The sequence below is a fragment of the Podarcis erhardii genome (assembly GCF_964252035.2).
Source record: "Podarcis erhardii genome assembly, chromosome: 7".
In the NCBI taxonomy this organism is placed as follows: Eukaryota; Metazoa; Chordata; class Lepidosauria; order Squamata; family Lacertidae; genus Podarcis; species Podarcis erhardii.
In genome coordinates this window covers 36346288-36363695 of record NC_138511.1, presented here as the reverse complement: position 1 = coordinate 36363695, position 17408 = coordinate 36346288, and the positions used below count along the sequence as shown (strand labels likewise).

The following is a 17408-nucleotide window of genomic DNA, read 5'->3' as shown; positions in this document are numbered from 1 at the left end:
CTGCCCAGGAGGACTCTCCTGTGTGAGTGTCTGAGGGCCCTGCTCCTTCCTGCCATTTACCACCTGGCCCAGGGCGGGGCCTGAAGCCTCACAGGGACTGCTGCGCTCCGCTGCCCAGGAGGACTCTCCTGTGTGAGTGTCTGAGGGCCCTGTCCTTCCTGCCACTCACCATCTGGCCTGGGGCGGGGCCTGAAGCCTCACAGGGACTGCTGTGCTCTGCTGCCCAGGAGGACTCTCCTGTGTGAGTGTCTGGGGGCCCTGCTCCTTCCTGCCACTTACCACCTGGCCCAGGGCAGGGCCTGACGGGCCTCACTAGGACAGTTGCTGTTACTGCTGGAGGGGTGCAGAGTGCTTTTAAAATGTTTTAAAATTTTTCTTTTGAATTTTTTGTATGTGGGGGGGGGTGGGATGGATGTTTATTGGGCCTGGGAATTTGTTTGATTTTATGTTTTTGTAATTTTTACTGTTTTTTGTTTGTATTGTTTTATTGGTTTTTTGTTTTTTTAAGGTGTTATTTTGTTCTTAAGGGGAGGGGTCAGGGCTGCCGGGGAGTAGGTCCCAGCCAACAAAATGGCTGGGGCATGTTCCACGGGGGGGATGCACTGGGACAACCAATCTCAGTGATCACGGGTAGGAGGAGGAGTTACGCTAAGACCAGATCATGTCATTACAGAGGAGGCAGGTTTAGTCGTTGTCTGAGGACTATCCCTGCCTCCGGGTCTGGTCCTGACCGGATGGATACTAGAATCAGCAAGGGATACCCACATGACCTGAAGGTGCTGCTGTGCAATGCCAGGTCAATGATTCATAGGACCACTGCCATCCATGACTTGATCATGGATGGAGGACTTGACCTGGCATGTGTAACAGAGACTTGGTTGGATGAAGCAGATGGGCCTGTCCTTGCCGCTGCTTGTCCACCAGGTTTCTCTTACGCACAGCAACCCAGGTCATGTGGGCGGGGAGGGGGGGTTGCAGTGATTTTTAGGAAGTCATTAGTTTGCACCAGGCGTCCTATTGGGAAGACCCAGTTTTCTGAGTGCATGTTCTGGAAGTTGGGCAATAGGGGCAGTACAGGATTCCTTTTGGTGTACCGACCTCCCTGCTGCACCAAGGATTCCCTGCCCAAGCTGCATCAGGTTGTGGCGGATGTTCTCCTGGAGACACCTAGCTTGGTTGTCCTAGGGGATTTTAACATCCATGCCGACACGACCTTACAAGGGGCTGCTCGGGACTTCGTGGAAAGCATGGCCTCCATGGGGCTGTCCCTGAATAAGTCTGGCCCAACCCATAGCCACGGACATGCCTTGGACCTGGTGTTTACCTCTATGGATGTTGGTGATCTGACACTAAGTAAAAGCGAAATGAAAGAAGTGCCATGGTCAGATCACTTCCCGGTGCAACTGGACTTCTCTGCGACCCATCCCCTCTGCAGGGAGGTGGGACCGATTCGGATGGTCCGCCCCCGCCACTTAATGGATCCAAATGGTTTCCAGAGAGTGGTAGGGGATGCCTTATCCCATGTTGATGGCCTTTCAGCCGATTCCCTGGTGGCCCGCTGGAATGTGGAGTTAACCAGGGCTATTGACTGTTTGGCTCCAAAGCGCCCTCTCCGATTGCATGGAGCCCGGGAAGCCCCGTGGTTTTCCACAGATCTGAGGGCAATGAAACAATCGTTGAGACGGCTAGAGCGCTGGTGGCGGATAACTCATTCCGAATCTGACCGGACACAGGTTAGAGCTCAACGTCAAGCCTACCAAGTGGCGATAGCGACAGCGAAGAAGACTTTCTTCGCTGCCTCTATTGCATCTGCAGAAAACAGCAGCAGGAGACTTTTTCAGGTGGTTCACAATTTAGCGGAACCACCTGCGACATCAGGGCCCAGTACGGGCCACATGATCTCCTGCAATGATTTTGCAAAGTTTTTTGCACATAAAATCGCTCAGATTCGGGAAGAAGTAGACTCCACCGTGGGAGCAGGGCCAGGGCGGGAGAGTGCTAGAGTCCTGTCTAGTCAAGTTGTGTGGGATCAATTCCAATCTGTTACCTCTGAGGATGTGGACAGGCTGCTTGGACAAGTGAAGCCAACCACCTGGATCCTTGCCCATCCTGGCTTATGAAAGCTAGCCTGGAAGGACTGGGCGATGGGCTTCATGGGGTGGTGAATGCTTTCCTCCATGAGGGAGCCTTCCCAGACCCGCTGAAAGAGGCGGTTATTAAACCACTTCTTAAAAAACCATCTTTAGATGCGGCCACGATGGCCAATTATCGCCCAGTCTCAAATCTTCCATTCTTGGGCAAGGTGATTGAGTGAGTGGTTACTGAACAACTCCTGGCACACCTGGAAGAGTCTTCTCTTCTCATGAGGTGGCCAAAGTATTGGAGCCTCAGCTTCACAATCTGTCCTTCCAGTGAGCACACTGTAGAAGGCTTAAAAGAGGAGCAGGGAATCTCAGGCCTGGAGGTCAGAAGCATCCCTGCAGTGTCCTGTAACTGCTCCATGGAGCTCTCCTTAGGCCACACCCCTTCCCTCTAGGCCACACACCTCACCTATCCTTGCTTCACACCTTGAGTGCTTTTGCCTGGCTGGAATCCATCCATGCCTGTACTTTGAGAATGCCTTTTGCTTGTCTGGATGGAGGGCAGAAAGAGGAATGTGAAAGTATGGAGAAACTCATCCGTATGAAAGGTTATAAAATAATGATGATTTGTTGCCCTACCCACTTTTCTCTCTGGCCCCACCGATCCCTGGCACATGACTCTCAGAAAGTTGCCCAGAAGGGAAAGCGGCTCCCAGACTTAAAAAAGCTTCCCATTTCCTGCTTTTGTGTATTTAATTGGGCTCCATGGATTGTAGTACTATTTGCTTGCCTAGTTTTCACGTGGGACAGGCCATGTTTGGCTCATCATATTAATGTAATTAGCAGGGAAACTAATTGTGCTAATAGAGACATAACGGGGAGGGGCACACTAGTCCCCTATTCCAACGCAGAGCACCATCTAGCTTAAACACAGAATATGTGGAACAGCACACACTGAAGTTTCTCTCCAGGTTTCATTACTGCAGCCAGCGCCTTCTCGACAAACAGCAAGTAAACTGAACCAGGAAGTCCAAACACAGCTTCCTTCTTTGGTACAGTAAAAAAGAGAAGTTGGCTGGTGAGATGTAAAGTGAAACTTGGTACTCTGGACATTTTGAGAAAGCAGAAACACAGCTGCCATGAAGTTCTGGAGACTCTAAAAACCATTGTCAAGGAAACAATTTCTAGATTATTAACCAGGTCAGTATTTTATGCCTGTGATCTGTGGGTGGCCAGGTAGCAGTTAGTAAAATTAGTTAGGTATGTGTTACAGAAATGTGTGATATATATATATATATATATGGGGAGAGGGGTGTTGGTTTCTGCCTTTTATTAATTCCTTTGTTAGCTAGATCACTGAATAATTGAGCAGTCCTTGCTTGCTCTCTGGCCATGTCTGGGAAGAGCAAGATGGCAGAAACAGTGTGGCAGAGGAGGAGAGCAGCTGAACACAGTGGCAAGGAAGGGGCAAACTGACTCAAAAACGGGTCCCTGAAGGTGCCACCCCAAAAGAACTTTGAACCAGCTCTGTGTTAAGGGTTCCTGCCAACCAGTCTGCTCCACAATACTGTTGGCAGTAAAAAGCTCAAGCAGGGGCTTTCCAGAAATGTCTGGCTGTCCTCTGGATAGTGGGCAACGTAGAACCTTGCATGGTTGTAACCAAGATTTATTTTAATGGGTGCAGGCTTTATGTTAGGGAGGGCAGAACTGAGATCTGTGACGCAACTGATCAGTTAATTATTTTTTATTTACTTACTTTAGGGGGGCAGCTGCCTCCCTGCCCACACCCAAGGAACCATGGAGTCTGATCCAGAACTCTAGAATGTGAGGCTACACTAGGATACATAGATTACTTTAGAGATGATTGCAAGTGTGAACATTAATGAGCAGGAGGTGGGAGGAAAGGGAGAGAGAAAAATGGTCCGCAAGTTAGTAGGCTAACTGCTTTTTTTTTCACATCTTAAAGGTGAAATTCTTGTTAATGACCATTTGTGGAAGCTGCTGCTTTTGCAAGTTTAAAGCTGATTGTTTGCATTGATTTCCCCTCCCTCCATTAATGTGCCACCTATGCCAAAATGACAGGCTCTTTATTCATGCTGCTTTTGAACACCTTCGGAAACGTGGGCTTAGCTATTTGAACTATTGCAATTACTAGCATGTCACCGGTTTGGCGGCCGACTGCGGCTATGAAAGGTTGAAGGCTCGAACGTGAAACCTACTTTTAAAAATGGCTCGTTTTTCATCTGAAGTGGCTTTGGGGGAGGAGGGGACCTAGTCCCAGTTTGCTTAGTTAACTCACAATGACAGTTTGATGTTGTGTTACATGTCAGGGGAAGAGACGTAGGTGGCTGTCTCTGCGTTCCACCATATGGAGGCACATTTATAACAACAAGCTGTCATGATCCGCACACCTAGGGGAGTGGTGCCACCCTCTCTCGCTCTTTTCTATATGAGTCTTCACCTGGGTTTGCTCACAGAGGCAGGGATCTGCCTCCACTCTCTATACGCCAGGATAGGGAACCGTTTTTCAATTCAGGGGCTGCGTTACCTTGTGGGTCACATGCTAGTGGTGGATGGGGCCAGAGGCAGACTTATGACAGACTTATGTTTGGTAGCAACATTCGTCCAGCTGCTATTTTTCTTTTCTTCTCTGTACAATTACTAAGCTCTGTTTTCCTTGTTTGGGTATCTTTTGTTACTTGAAATATAAAATCATTTAAAAAACGAAATGATGACAGTTCAGTTCATTGCCTGCCCTTCACCAGCAAGTCCCAGGGTGGGGGGGGTGGGATTGCGACAATCTGAAAATCAGAATTTAAAAGTTAAGAGTACAGTAACAGGAGTAGGGTGGGCCCTGAAAACAAGTGTCAGAAGAGGTCTCTTTGCTTGCCTGCACTAAAGATAGAGAGATGTATGAAGGTGTATGTTGAGACCCATTTTTAGGGAAGATTTTTATGGGGCCCAGAGAAATGGTGTATGGCACAGACAAGTGGGAAAGTACACGATTTGCCTAAATCCTTATATCCCAGCTCCATCACTGAGATAATCTGCAAGAGCATCACTGATCATTTCTCGAGTTGGTGAGATTCAGTTGACAACAACCAGAAACTGTGTCTTTAGAGTCATCAGTTCAGTAATGTGGAATACTCTGCAAACAGAGATTCAGCACACACCTTCCGTTTTAACTTTTAAACGCCTGCTGAAAACTTTTCTACTCCATCAGGCCTATGCAGGCAATTAAGAGGGCATCTTCCCACAATGGTTAACTGATGTCTGTTTTAAATTATTAATATGTTTCTACTGTATGGTTTTTTACATATTTACATATTTTTGTTGTAAACAACTTTGATTTTTTTAAAAAATGAAATAGCAGTCTATTTCTGACAGCTCCGCAATGGAGGAAGGCCAACCTTGCTTACAAGACCATCACAAGGAAGTCCAAGGGGTTATAGCCGAGTCTGCTGAAGACACCCATTCAGATGAAGGAGATGGCTATGAAACCCTAACTTCATTTCAGCCAACCCAGGAGCAGACAGAACCCACTGATATCTCAGGTAAGGCCTGGACAGGTGACTCTGGAAGTCAGGGGTGAGGAAACCTCAGGTCCAGAGACCAATTGTGACCCTCAGAGAAGCCAATTCCTAGCAGTCAATAAAATAAATGAGGGGGCCAGCCCCTCAAAAAAGTTGATGGGCAATGCCATTCAAATGGTGTGTGTGCACCGTGTCAAATGATTATGTGGGCAGGGCTTACCTGCCCCCCCATATTTATTCAAGTTAGCACCCCTGGTGTCCCTACAGACCACTCTGGACATTGTGACCCTCCACAGGCCACATTCTTCCCCGAAAAATCCCGGGAACTGTAGTCTTTTACTGGTGCTGAGAGTTGCTAGGAGACCCTTATTCCTCTCACAGAGCTCTCACTATTCCCAGAGTGGTTTAACAATCAATCCCTCTTTCCGAGGGACTCTGGAGTAGCCCTATAATGTTCTACTTTTAGTGCAATAAAACAGTTGTCTATGGAAATGGTTTCATATTGGAGGAGTCATCAAATTAGGAGAAAGGTTTCTATTATGTCTGAAAACAGGACCCATACCTAAGCAATTTCCCAAGGATTTATCTCTCTGCGTACAGCTGCATACACACTTTAGAGCACTTTAGAACACATTCCCCACCCCCAACCCCCAAAAGGACTCAGTAAACATATACATTCTTTTAGGTGACAAAAGAGTCCAAAGTCCCAACTCGTCCATGACAACTAAGGAACTCCAAGAATACTGGCGGAATGAGAAGCGCAATTGCAGAGAAGTCAAGGTCCTTTTCGAAATCCCGTCAGCCAGAATTGTAGAGAAGCCCTTCTCTAAATATGTGGTAAGCAAATGTAAGCCTGTACGGGTGAAAACATTTGGAGACATTTTGGCCAAACCACACCACTGTTCTACATGTGATGTCATATGATGTCAGGTGCGAGGCATTGCTCAGCCAAAAGGGGTTTTGCAGGCACCACCAATCCACCCTTTGCAAAGTAATGCACATACAGCTTTGTGTGAACCAACGATCAGCTTGCAAAGTGCTCTGAAATACCATCACTCTGAAAAATAGTGCTCTGCAGGGGGCTTCAGAATGCCATTGGAAAGCATTCTGCAATATAACGCTCCCTGACCACCTGTCAAACATGGCTTGCAATGCAGGGGGGAGGAGATAACAGTCTAGCGGCTCTAGCCCATCAGCCAAATCCAGTTTCCTACCTCAGGCTTCGACAAATTCAGGGAGAATAAGGTTATCACCAGCTATGAACCACCATGGCTATGTCGTACGTTATACCTAAATTGTCGGAGGCAGTAGGTCCCTGAGCACCAGTTGCTGGAAATCCTAGTGGGCAGAGTGCTGTTGCATTCAACTGCTTGCTGTCTTCTCACAGGCATCTGGTGGCCACTGAAAACAGGATGCTAGACTAGATGGGCCTTTTCCAAGCAGGGATATTTACGATCATTTCTGCAGAGTTCAGAATCTGCACTGAATGGGGCACCACAACTACCCCTCTTTAAGACTATTTCAAAACATGTTAAGGCAGCCCTACTGAGTTTGGGGGGCCCTCCTGCTCATTCTGCTGAGTGGCCTGGGCATCTGCTCCAAAGTCCATGTCCTGATGGTGCTGCTGGCTTCAGTAGTGCCAGCCTTCTTCCTGAGCCACCAAAGCTTTTCTCAATTGTTTCATTTGTGTGTTGCCCGCTAGACGTACCAGATCCTCATCATCCAGACAGGCAGCTTCGACAGCAACAGATCAGTGATTGAGCGTCGGTATTCAGATTTTGAAAAGCTGCACATGAATCTTCTGAAGGAGTTTTATGATGAAATGGAGGATATTGCATTTCCCAAGAAGTGTATGACGGGGAACTTCACAGACGAAATCATCATTGAGAGGAAGTTAGCCTTCCAAGATTACTTGCGGCTTCTGTATTCCATGGAATACACCCGGACATCTAGAATATTTATTGACTTCTTAGTGAGACCAGAACTGGAGGAGGCCTATAGTTGCCTCCGGGGAGGACAGTTTACCAAAGCTTTGGAGGTACTTCTGGAAGTTATAGCTCTGCAAGAGAAACTTGTCAAGCATCGGCCCACCCTATTGGTCCCAACTCTCTGTGCCATAGTCGTCTGTCACAAAGATCTGGAAAACTCCAAAGGTGCCTACGAATTTGGAGAGAAAGCTTTGCTACGCCTTGAGAAGCATCCTGGTCACAGGTACTACATGCCCCTGCTGGAAACAATGATTTCCTTAGCATACGAACTTGGCAAGGACTTTCTATACTTCCAAGAGAAGATGGAGGAAAGGAAGGCCAAAAAACGGCTAACTAAAATGGTGTCTCTAAAAGAACTTGCAGTTCAAGAGTACATAGACTGAGAGAAGCTGGGAAAGGTGCAGAAAAGGCGTAAAGTCAATAATTAAGCAATTGGCACACCTTCTAGAAGGATGAAAGGCGAAAGCCTGTTTGGGACTTTTTTGCTTAGGCTAGAGGCAGGGAGCCTTCTTCAGCCCAAGGGCCACATTTCCTGATGGGCAACTTTCTGGGAGCCAAACTTATTTCATTTATTTAATACAATTTATATCCCGCTTGATTGTAAAAAAAAACACAACAACCTCAAAGCAGTTTGTAAAAAGAAAAAAAACTATTAGATTATCAGCAGCAACAGTTAAAAACAACTTTTTAAGACATTCGAAAATAATAAAAATCAGTAGAAAGCTAAAAACCAAATTAAAGCACATGTCAGCATTCTGCATTTCTAGATAGCTTACGTAAAGATAAATGTTTTTTAGCAGACACTGAGAAGAGTACAGTGACGGGACCTGCCTAATGTCAATAGGCAGGGAGCTCCAAAGTGTGTGTGTTGCCACAAAAAAACACTGATCTCTTACAGATGTGGAGCAGGTATTATGTGGCACCTGCAACATGCCACTGGCAGGTGGGGCTAGAGGCAAAGGTGTGTGATGATAACAGGTGTGTCTCTTACCTTTGTGCAGTATAAGGCAGAGGTTTCTACATAAAATGTACCCACATTAAATATAATATCCACATACCCATGTTTGCATCTGGCTCCATCTACCACCACCATGTGGCCCCTAAATGGTTGCCCGGGAGGGAATGTGGCCCTTGGGCTGATAAAGGTTTCCCATCCCTATTATATGTAAATAGTATTTGCTGTTTTCCTTTTCTATGAATTATCGATAATTGTTTTGTATTGCGAGGAATCCTATTAGAACCTCCCCTTAGAAGCTGGTTGGTTGGTTTTTATTAAGCAGTTTAGACATTTTTCTAAATGAATAAATAACATCCATATTGACAACACTGGTTGGAGTTTGAGTCCAGCAATATCTCGAGGGCTGCAGGTTCCCCAGACTGAGGAGAAAAGCAGTTTAACAGCCAGCATTTCCCCGAAGAACGCTTGGGATTTGTAGTTTGGTGAGATTTCTACATTAGGGCTCCTAGGCATAGAACTACAGTACCCAGAATTCCCTAGGAATCATTCTCATTTACATCTGAGATGAAGATACACCTTCTGTTTGGCTTTTGGGGGGGGGAGCGATGCTATGTTGACTCTCTCTTGACATATTAATAATCGGTGTCAGTCAGAACACCAGTCTGGAGCCGTTTCATCTCAAAAGAAATAGGAGATGGCTAACATCTGTCTCGTGCTCCTTGCAAGCCTCAGAAAAGCACATTACAAACAAACCGCCACGGCTGCACACACCCCGCTCCCCAAAAAGGAAATTTAAATAAAATTTGGGCAGACAGTTTTGAGTAGCCTCTGAGATTTGAACTACAAGCAACTTAGTTTGGGCCTATTTCCATATCAATTATTACATCATTTGGGCCATTAAGTAGATAATAGTGCAGGCATCTCTCTCTCAAACAGCAGATGACGTCCCTGAGGCAGCTTCTGAAACACTAGCAGGCAAGTTATTCCCTGCGCAAGGTATCATTTCACATACACAGGCTCCTGCGCTCTTCCCCACTTTTGCCTCACAATCAGTGCTCATTAGCTGGTTATTCATTTTGTGCTCCCCCTGCCTGCCCAGCCCTCCTCACTGTTTGTTGAAGAATGCCAGGGGCGCCGACTTATAAAAAATATTGGGGGGGCCCATACCGGGGTCCTGCCCCGGGAAGTTTTCTAAATTTTAGGTGAAAATTAGTGAGTTTTAAAGTTTTTTTTAAAGTATTTTAGAGTCATATGATCAACATTAGAACCCCGAAAACTCGACTCTCTATAACTCTCTATAACTCCACACTCCGGGAAACTCGACAAGCCTGAAACACTTTTTGGCTTTGAAAAAAGAAACAAAACATAAACACGCACGGTATTTTCGTAAAAAGCTAATTTAATTTACAGTAACAATTATGCTTATAGACTATTACAGAGCAGTGAATATATAGCTCTGAAAAGACTGAAATGATATTTAAATAAATCCTAAACTATCATTAAAAGAATAAAACATAAAATATTGCTGTCGCACAGTAATAGCACTTTGATTAATAAGTGAAATAGCTAATTTAAGCTTACTTTGAATAAGGCTGAGGGTTCATTAAATAAAAATAATATCTCAAAGTTAATGCTTTAATACAGTTAATAAAGTTAATACAGTATGCCTAATACTGTATGTAAATACTGTAATACTGTATGTAAATAACGGGCTTTAATTGGGTCTTACACCCTAAAAATATTTAAGTATTTGAAAATAACTAATACAGTACTATAGTAATATAGAAATACAGTACTAAACTAGTACTAATATTTCAAAACTGAAAATTTAACATTCTGTATGTATTTAATTCTCTATTTTATAAAGATTTTTAATATCTGACAGTGAGTTTGGAGTAGCCCAATGCAAAAATCCTGAGGATCCATGTGGATCCATGCTTTGTAACCACGTTTTTGCACCACTGTGACCCTAGGCAACAGTGGGTGCGTGATTTTTTTGGTGCAAGATGTAGCCATGGACATGCTATGTGATCTGATGGTGAATTTGGGGTGACCCAATGCAAAAATCCTGAGGATCCATGTGGATCCGTGCTTTGTCACCACGTTTTAAATGGGGAGGGAAGGAAAAACACAGAAGGGACAAGAAGCACAAGAGGGGTGTGTGGAGAAGCAGCTGGCTAAGAATGCAGGGGAGGAGTTTAACGGGGTGGGGGGGAGGAAAGGAAGGCAAAAGTCCCCGTCCCCCTAAGCCAGCCCTCTCTCTCTCTCTCCCACCTGCATGTTTTTTCGGCTGCCTACGAGTCCCTAGAGCACGGAGAGGAGGAGGTGGTGGGCTGGAGCCTGCACGCAGTGTGACTAGGAAAGAATTAGAAGGAAGGACTCGATCCTTTCCTTAACCCTCTGCTTGCCAGGAGGGCAGGGGATTCCCTGCTCTTTGTTGAGTTTGAGCAAACGCAGCAACAGAAGCGTGTGGGCAGTAAGACCCTGAGGCAGAATGCAGGAAAGCAGCAGCTTCCGCCTTCCCTCCGCCCGACCGCCCGAACTTATTTTTGCCTGATTTTTGCCTATTTTTGCCCCTGCGCTCCGGCGAGTCAGCTCCAGGGACCACACATTCGCTCAGTAACACGCACAGACATTTCCCCTTACTTTTTAGGAGAAAAAATCTGCGTGTTATAGAGCGAAATTAACGGTAATAATTTTCTTAAATTATTGGGGGGGGCAGAGCCCCCCCAAACGAATTTTTGAGGGGGCTTGGGCCCCCTCAGGCCCCATGGAGTCGGCGCCTATGAAGAATGCTAATGAGTTTCACTCACTAGAGTCATCTGGAACTATTGCTGTGCCTGGCAATCCATATGCTGTCCATAGCATATTGATCTCTGGACCTGTTTGCTAGGGGAATCACTTGCTAGGTTGAAAACTAGAGTGCAGGGGACCATGTAATTTCCCCAAGGCCCCCAGCAATTGAAAGACTGGGTTGGGAAATTTTCCCAAGTTTCCTTAAGACAAACTCTGCAAACCAAGCTCCTAGATCAGGGGTCAGCAAACTTTTTCAGTAGGGGGCCAGTCCACTGTCCCTCAGACCTTGTGGGGGGGCTGGACTATATTTGGAAAAAAATATATGAATGAATTCCTATGCCCCACAAATAACCCAGAGATGCATTTTAAATAAAAGCACACATTCTACTCATGTAAAAACACGCTGATTCCTGGACCGTCCACGGGCCAGATTGAGAAGACGATTGGGCCGGATCTGGCCTCCAGGCCTTGGTTTGCCTACCTATGGTCTAAACGCTTTCCTAGATGTAATGTCTCCCATTCCTAGATGCAATGTGACACTTTATATCTCCAATAGAGGGAGCTGTGTCAAACATTTTTTATAAGTAGGCAAATTAAGAATTTTGTTGTTTAGTCGTTTAGTTGTGTCCGACTCTTCGTGACCCCATGGACCAGAGCACACCAGGCACTCCTGTCTTCCACTGCGTCCCGCAGTTTGGTCAGACTCATGCTTGTAGCTTCGAGAACACTGTCCAACCATCTCGTCCTCTGTCATCCCCTTCTTCTTGTGCCCTCAATCTTTCCCAGCACCAGGGTCTTTTCCAGGGAGTCTTCTCTTCTCACGAGGTGGCCAAAGTATTGGAGCCTCAGCTTCACGATCTGTCCTTCCAGTGAGCAATCAGGGCTGATTTCCTTAAGAATGGATATGTTTGATCTTCTTGCAGTCCATGGGACTCTCAAGAGAATTAAGAATTAGTTCCAATTTAATCCACCTACCCCAATTCATTTTTGCTCTTGTTTCCAATAAATCAGTAATTCCAACACTACCAGCTGGGCAGGGCTGAGCTGTGGGCAGAAGTCTGGAGTGAGCCAGAATTAGGAGTCATGAAAAACTGGCTGATAGAACTGAAGAGTAGACCTGATCTGTAGGACAAACCAGGCACTGGGAAAGAAAAGCAAGTCAAGGATCAAGATTGGTCCATGAATGCAAGAACACACCAGAATTCAGGAAGGCCCTGCTGCTCAAGCTAAACTCAGTTGTCACAGGAAGCTCTTTTATGTTCCTTCTTGTCTAAGAGGCTCCAATGGCCAGCCTGGGTGGGTGGAGTCATTCTAGGACCTGAAGGTATTTCATTACAAACCGGCCACCTGCAGTTCAGTGGCTCACCACAAGAGGGAGCTGTAGTTCAGTAGTTCCTGGTTCATAGATCATAGAAGGGACCCTGAGAGTCTTCTACTCCAACCCCTTGCAATGCAAGACTATGCCCCTTGGCATAGCTGTCAGCTTACAGATTTGAAAATAAGGGACCAGCAGCCTTGAAAATAAGGGACCAGCAGCCAAAATAAGGGACCTGCAGCCTCACCTGTTCCAGGCACTCCAGTCTTCCTGTCCTCCTGCAGTCTGGTCAAACTCATGATGGGTAGCTTCGAGAACACTGTCCAACCAACTTTGTAACCAGAGGTTCAACTGAATAGAATCTGAATCACATGCACCACAAGGCCTATGCAGCCTCAACTTAAGATGGCTCCCCGGCCTGGCTTTGCACTGCAAAGTTTGCAGCAGCACGTGCAACAAAATGGTGTCCAGCATTCAACCCCCCCCCTCAGCTTACATTAACTAGCCACACACAAGGCATGCAAGCTGAATCCCCCAGTCGTTCTTAGACTTCTTATTGGGTGAGCAACACAGCCAAGCAACACAGTTGGAGCCTCCCTCCTCCCTGGCCAGCAGGGAGGGAGGGAGAGGAGCTGCTTCCTTTGAAATTTAAGGGACATCATTTAAGGGACATTTAAGGGACATCCATCAATAAGGGACAGCAGCAGGACATGGCGCTGGAATAAGGGACTGTCCCTTCAAATAAGGGACACTTGACAGCTATGCCCCTTGGCATTATTAGAACCACACTCTAACCAACTGAGTTGTTTCAGGACACCCACCTATTTCCAAAGTAAATGGAAGAGGCCCACTGTGTCTCTGGATGATTCATTGCTATAGGTTGGTCTCCTTCGCACCAAATACGGAGAAGAAGAAGAAGAAGAAGAAGAAGAAGAAGAAGAAGAAGAAGAAGAAGAAGAGTAGTTTGGATTTGATATCCCGCTTTATCACTACCCGAAGGAGTCTCAAAGCGGCTAACATTCTCCTTTCCCTTCCTCCCCCATAACAAACACTCTGTGAGGTGAGTGGGGCTGAGAGACTTCAGAGAAGTGTGACTAGCCCAAGGTCACCCAGCAGCTGCATGTGGAGGAGCGGGGAAGCGAACCTGGTTCCCCAGATTATGAGTCTATCGCTCTTAGCCACTACACCACACTGGCTTTCTCTGAGAGACATCCTCAGAGAAATCACACCCAGAACAGTTACTCACACTGAAACACAGCAGGTGAACTCTTCGGTGACAGTTCTTACTTTTAAATGTGTTAAAGTAAAACCTTTTCTAGCATCAGCACAGAGCGTGCCTCCCACTTTAATTCCTAAAAGCAATTGTGCCCCATGATCGGGAGTTTGGAAAATGTCACAGTAATAAACAGTTCACACCTATGATTAAGGCTTATACCACTAGAGGGCACTGTCGCACTGACTGAACCCATGGCTGTAGGCATGCACCACAAACTTAGCACTTAAAAAAAAAAAAAACTTTTTTAGAAGGCAGAATATTGGAAAGAATGAATTTCTACTCCAAAAGGCTAACATTTAAATTTTTAATGCACGTAATTTTTTTATTTTTTTTAATCAATTCCATTGTGAGTTTTGGATGGGAAAGCTTACCTTTCTAGTCGTCCTTAAGGACAATTTAACATATCCCTTTATCAGGAAGTTGTATGAGCCAGGCTAGAAAGCTGAAAGGGAAAATATTCTTGCAGGCTTTTAGACCTGGTGAGTTCAAAGCCAAAGACACTGCAGCGCTTCGGCACCAGCACTGCCGTTTCCTTCTGATCAAAAGCAGCCAAAGTAAAACTTGCAACTCTTTAAAGAACTATCAAATAATGAGGGGAGGAGAAGAGCAAAAGTAAGCGAACTCTTTTCTGCACGGTTAAAGGGAAAGTGGAGATCCAGCGTTTTCTCTAGCTAACATGTTAGCCGGGGTTAATAAGTCACCTATCACCCTCGCCAACAGACTTCCATTCAAAATGGCAAACTCTTACCAGGACACTCGCAAAAGGTCTAATTTGGGCCAAGATTCAACCTCTCAACTTGTTTTTACTGCTGAGGATTCTAATGAAAACAGTGCCACAAAGCATATGCAAAGTGTTTTCCCCTCCTCACCACTGCAGGACTGAAGTGGGTTATCTGTCAGACACCCACCCACCCCTCTGAAATAAAAATCCATCAGGACTTCCGAGTCGTAACAGCTGGTGTTGTTAGTGGTTGGAGTGTTGGACTAGGACCTGGGAGACCAGAGTTCCAATCCCCACTCAGCTATGAACCTGGAAGAAGGTTTACTGGGCAAGATCTCCCAATCAACTATAATTGTGCGACCTGTTTTTGTGGGCATGTGACCAAATTTCATCTGAACATGGTGAAAATCTGGAAGGGCCCAATATATCTTCTTCTTGCATAACACTAGAATTCATGGATGGAAGAAAGAACTTCTTCACACTGCGCATTGTTAAACTACAAAATTTGCTCCCACAGGAGGTAGCGGTAGTCACAAACTTGGACGGCTTTAAAAGATGACAGCTATTTTTTGCTTCCATGGTTGGACGCAGTGTGCTTCTGAATGTCAGCTACTGGAAATCGCAAGTGGGGAGAGATGCTATTTTGCTTAGGTCCTATTTGTGGCCACTGTGAGAACAGGGTGCTGGACTAGATGAGCCATTCGCCTGATCTAGCAGCCTCTTCTTATTTCCTTAAAGCCCCATCTACTCCCAGTTTTTTCTTCCAACAGCCATGAGCTTGATACCTCAGGGAGCTCCATAAATGAAGAGAGGGGCAGCTATCCTAATAATATATTTTTATTTCTTTCATCTATATTCCACCTTTTCCTCCAAGGAGCTCAAGGTAGAGCGCATGGTACTTCCCTGCTCAATTAATCCTCTCAACAGCCCTGTGATGTAGGTTAGGCTGGAAGGAAGTGACTGGTCACCTAGTAAGTTTCATGGCTGAGTGGTGACTTGAACCCTGGTCTCTCAGGTCTTCGTCAAACACTTTGCAGCTCTAGAAACACAACACTAGAAACATAATGAAAGTGAATTAACTCTTACTTTTTAATAAGTGGCTTCTAAGCTGGACTGCACATACAGACATCAGCAGTGACACTGTTGGAGGAAAATGCTCTTTTCAAGTACCTGGGGGCGGGGAGAAGCTGTTATGCTTCGCCGCCACCAAGTATACATTTCAAATTCCAGAGAATATCAGCTTTCTTTTTAAAAAAGAAAAAGGAAAAAAGATGTTTCTAGACCTTTTGGGTGGTGCAAAGGGATGAAGGCTCTTGCGTTCTTAGCCATTGCCATGGGGGTTGATGCTGCAGTGGCAGGTATGAGTCATGCAATCTCAAAGAATCAGCGTCTTGCTGAAACGGTGTTGCTACCTGAAGAATTAATGATGGCAGCACGTTCTTCATGGGGAAGCCACAGGGTCTGGAGAGGCCCCCAGTTGCACTAAGGAGCACAAAACTGAGGATTTGCACAGCAGCAGCTTAAGGGTTGTCCATGTAATAGCCATTGACAGGTCATGAGTGTGTCACATTCTTCAGGAGTGAATCGTTATGGAGCCAACAGGCACCATCCCAGCTCAAGAGGAAGCTATTAGTAGGCATGGGGGGACCCCGAAGTTTGCAGAAGTACAAGAAAAACTGTGGAAAAAGTTGAAACTCAGAAATACAATTTGATTTGGAGTTTAATACTAGCCTAATGAATTTGCAAAGTTTGCAAAACACCAATATCCTTCAAAGTTTGCACTTCTCTGAATTTTGTGGCGCAGTTCTCTAACCAAATAACATGTACAAAGGTGTGCTTATTAGGCAAAAGTGAGCAAAAAATGCACATATTAGTGGAAATAACATTATAGTAGGGAAAACTGAGCGCATATTAAGAGAAAATTGCACCAAAGTGCTTGGAAATTGTCACGAGGCCTGTATTTGGGGGGGTGGGGTAGTTTTCTTTTAACTCCTCAAACTGATGCAGAAATGTAGAGAAATGAACTTAAGACTGAAAAACCAGAACCTGAGAGAGACTGAAATGGACAAATCTTTCCATCCCTAGCATGGGATAACAGCCACACGAACCTACTCACTGGGTAGACTGCATCCCATCGGTGTTAAATCTACCTGCCTGATAATGATAATTTTATCATTTGTACCCTGCCCATCTGACTAGTTGCCCTAGTCACTCTGGGCAGCTTCTAACAATATATATATATATATATACACACACACACATACACACACACACACACAGTGAAGCATGTGTACTCTGGTACACAACAATCCATTCTTGCAGCAGAGATCTCACTTTGTGTCATGGTGACATGGCCACTGAGCTTCTTCCGGGCCCATTTTGTCCAATCAGTAGGTCATTAACAGCTTATCTGAGGTGTGCCAGGCATCTGGGACTAGCTGCCATTGAAATTTCCCACCATACCCCTTACGTAGTATTGCTCTCAGGCATTGTGGGGGATTTAAATAGCAGACTGGCCACCTAGTGCTGTTCACAGAACGGGGCTGGAAAACAAAATTAAAGGGGGCGCAAAGGAGGGAGATGTCAGTAGTGGACCTTGCCATGGTACTGGCGGCCCAGCGCCTGCCCAAGGATGCCAGGTGCTGATGCTGGCCCTGCACTGATGCCTCCAATATCAGAGCTAATGGTGGGTGGGTGTGACCAGAAATCGGCTCCACTATCGGTGATAATGTTGGGGGGA

At 45.7% G+C, this 17408-nt stretch overlaps 1 protein-coding gene and 1 long non-coding RNA gene across 4 annotated transcripts; one reads left to right on the top strand and one right to left on the bottom strand.

Moving 5' to 3' along the window:
• Positions 1-2550: 2550 nt before the first annotated feature.
• On the top strand, positions 2551-8926 carry SNX20 (sorting nexin 20). 3 transcript variants are annotated; one of them, XM_081870287.1, is made up of 5 exons: positions 2551-2689; positions 3068-3281; positions 5469-5635; positions 6300-6451; positions 7317-8926. In XM_081870287.1, the coding sequence occupies exons 3-5, from the start codon at positions 5476-5478 to the stop codon at positions 7983-7985; spliced, it is 981 nt and encodes a 326-aa protein (XP_081726413.1). In that variant the 5' UTR covers positions 2551-2689; positions 3068-3281; positions 5469-5475; the 3' UTR covers positions 7986-8926. The 3 variants fall into 3 exon arrangements, with proteins under 3 accessions (XP_081726413.1, XP_081726412.1, XP_081726414.1); XM_081870286.1 differs by having other exon boundaries at positions 2551-3281; XM_081870288.1 differs by having other exon boundaries at positions 2551-3281; positions 5452-5635.
• Positions 6361-13588, bottom strand: LOC309346518. Its single transcript, XR_014158661.1, has 3 exons — positions 13456-13588; positions 12332-12839; positions 6361-6467 (listed from the first exon to the last, which is right to left on the bottom strand). It is a non-coding gene; the product is annotated as an uncharacterized lncRNA (long non-coding RNA).
• Positions 13589-17408: the final 3820 nt, after the last annotated feature.

Coding starts and splice junctions, on each gene's coding strand:
- SNX20 (XM_081870287.1), top strand. CDS start 5,476: ATGGAGGAAGGCCAACCTTGCTTACAAGACCATCACAAGGAAGTCCAA. Junction 5,636..6,299: donor AGAACCCACTGATATCTCAG/GTAAGGCCTGGA, acceptor ACATTCTTTTAG/GTGACAAAAGAGTCCAAAGT. Junction 6,452..7,316: donor AGCCCTTCTCTAAATATGTG/GTAAGCAAATGT, acceptor GTTGCCCGCTAG/ACGTACCAGATCCTCATCAT.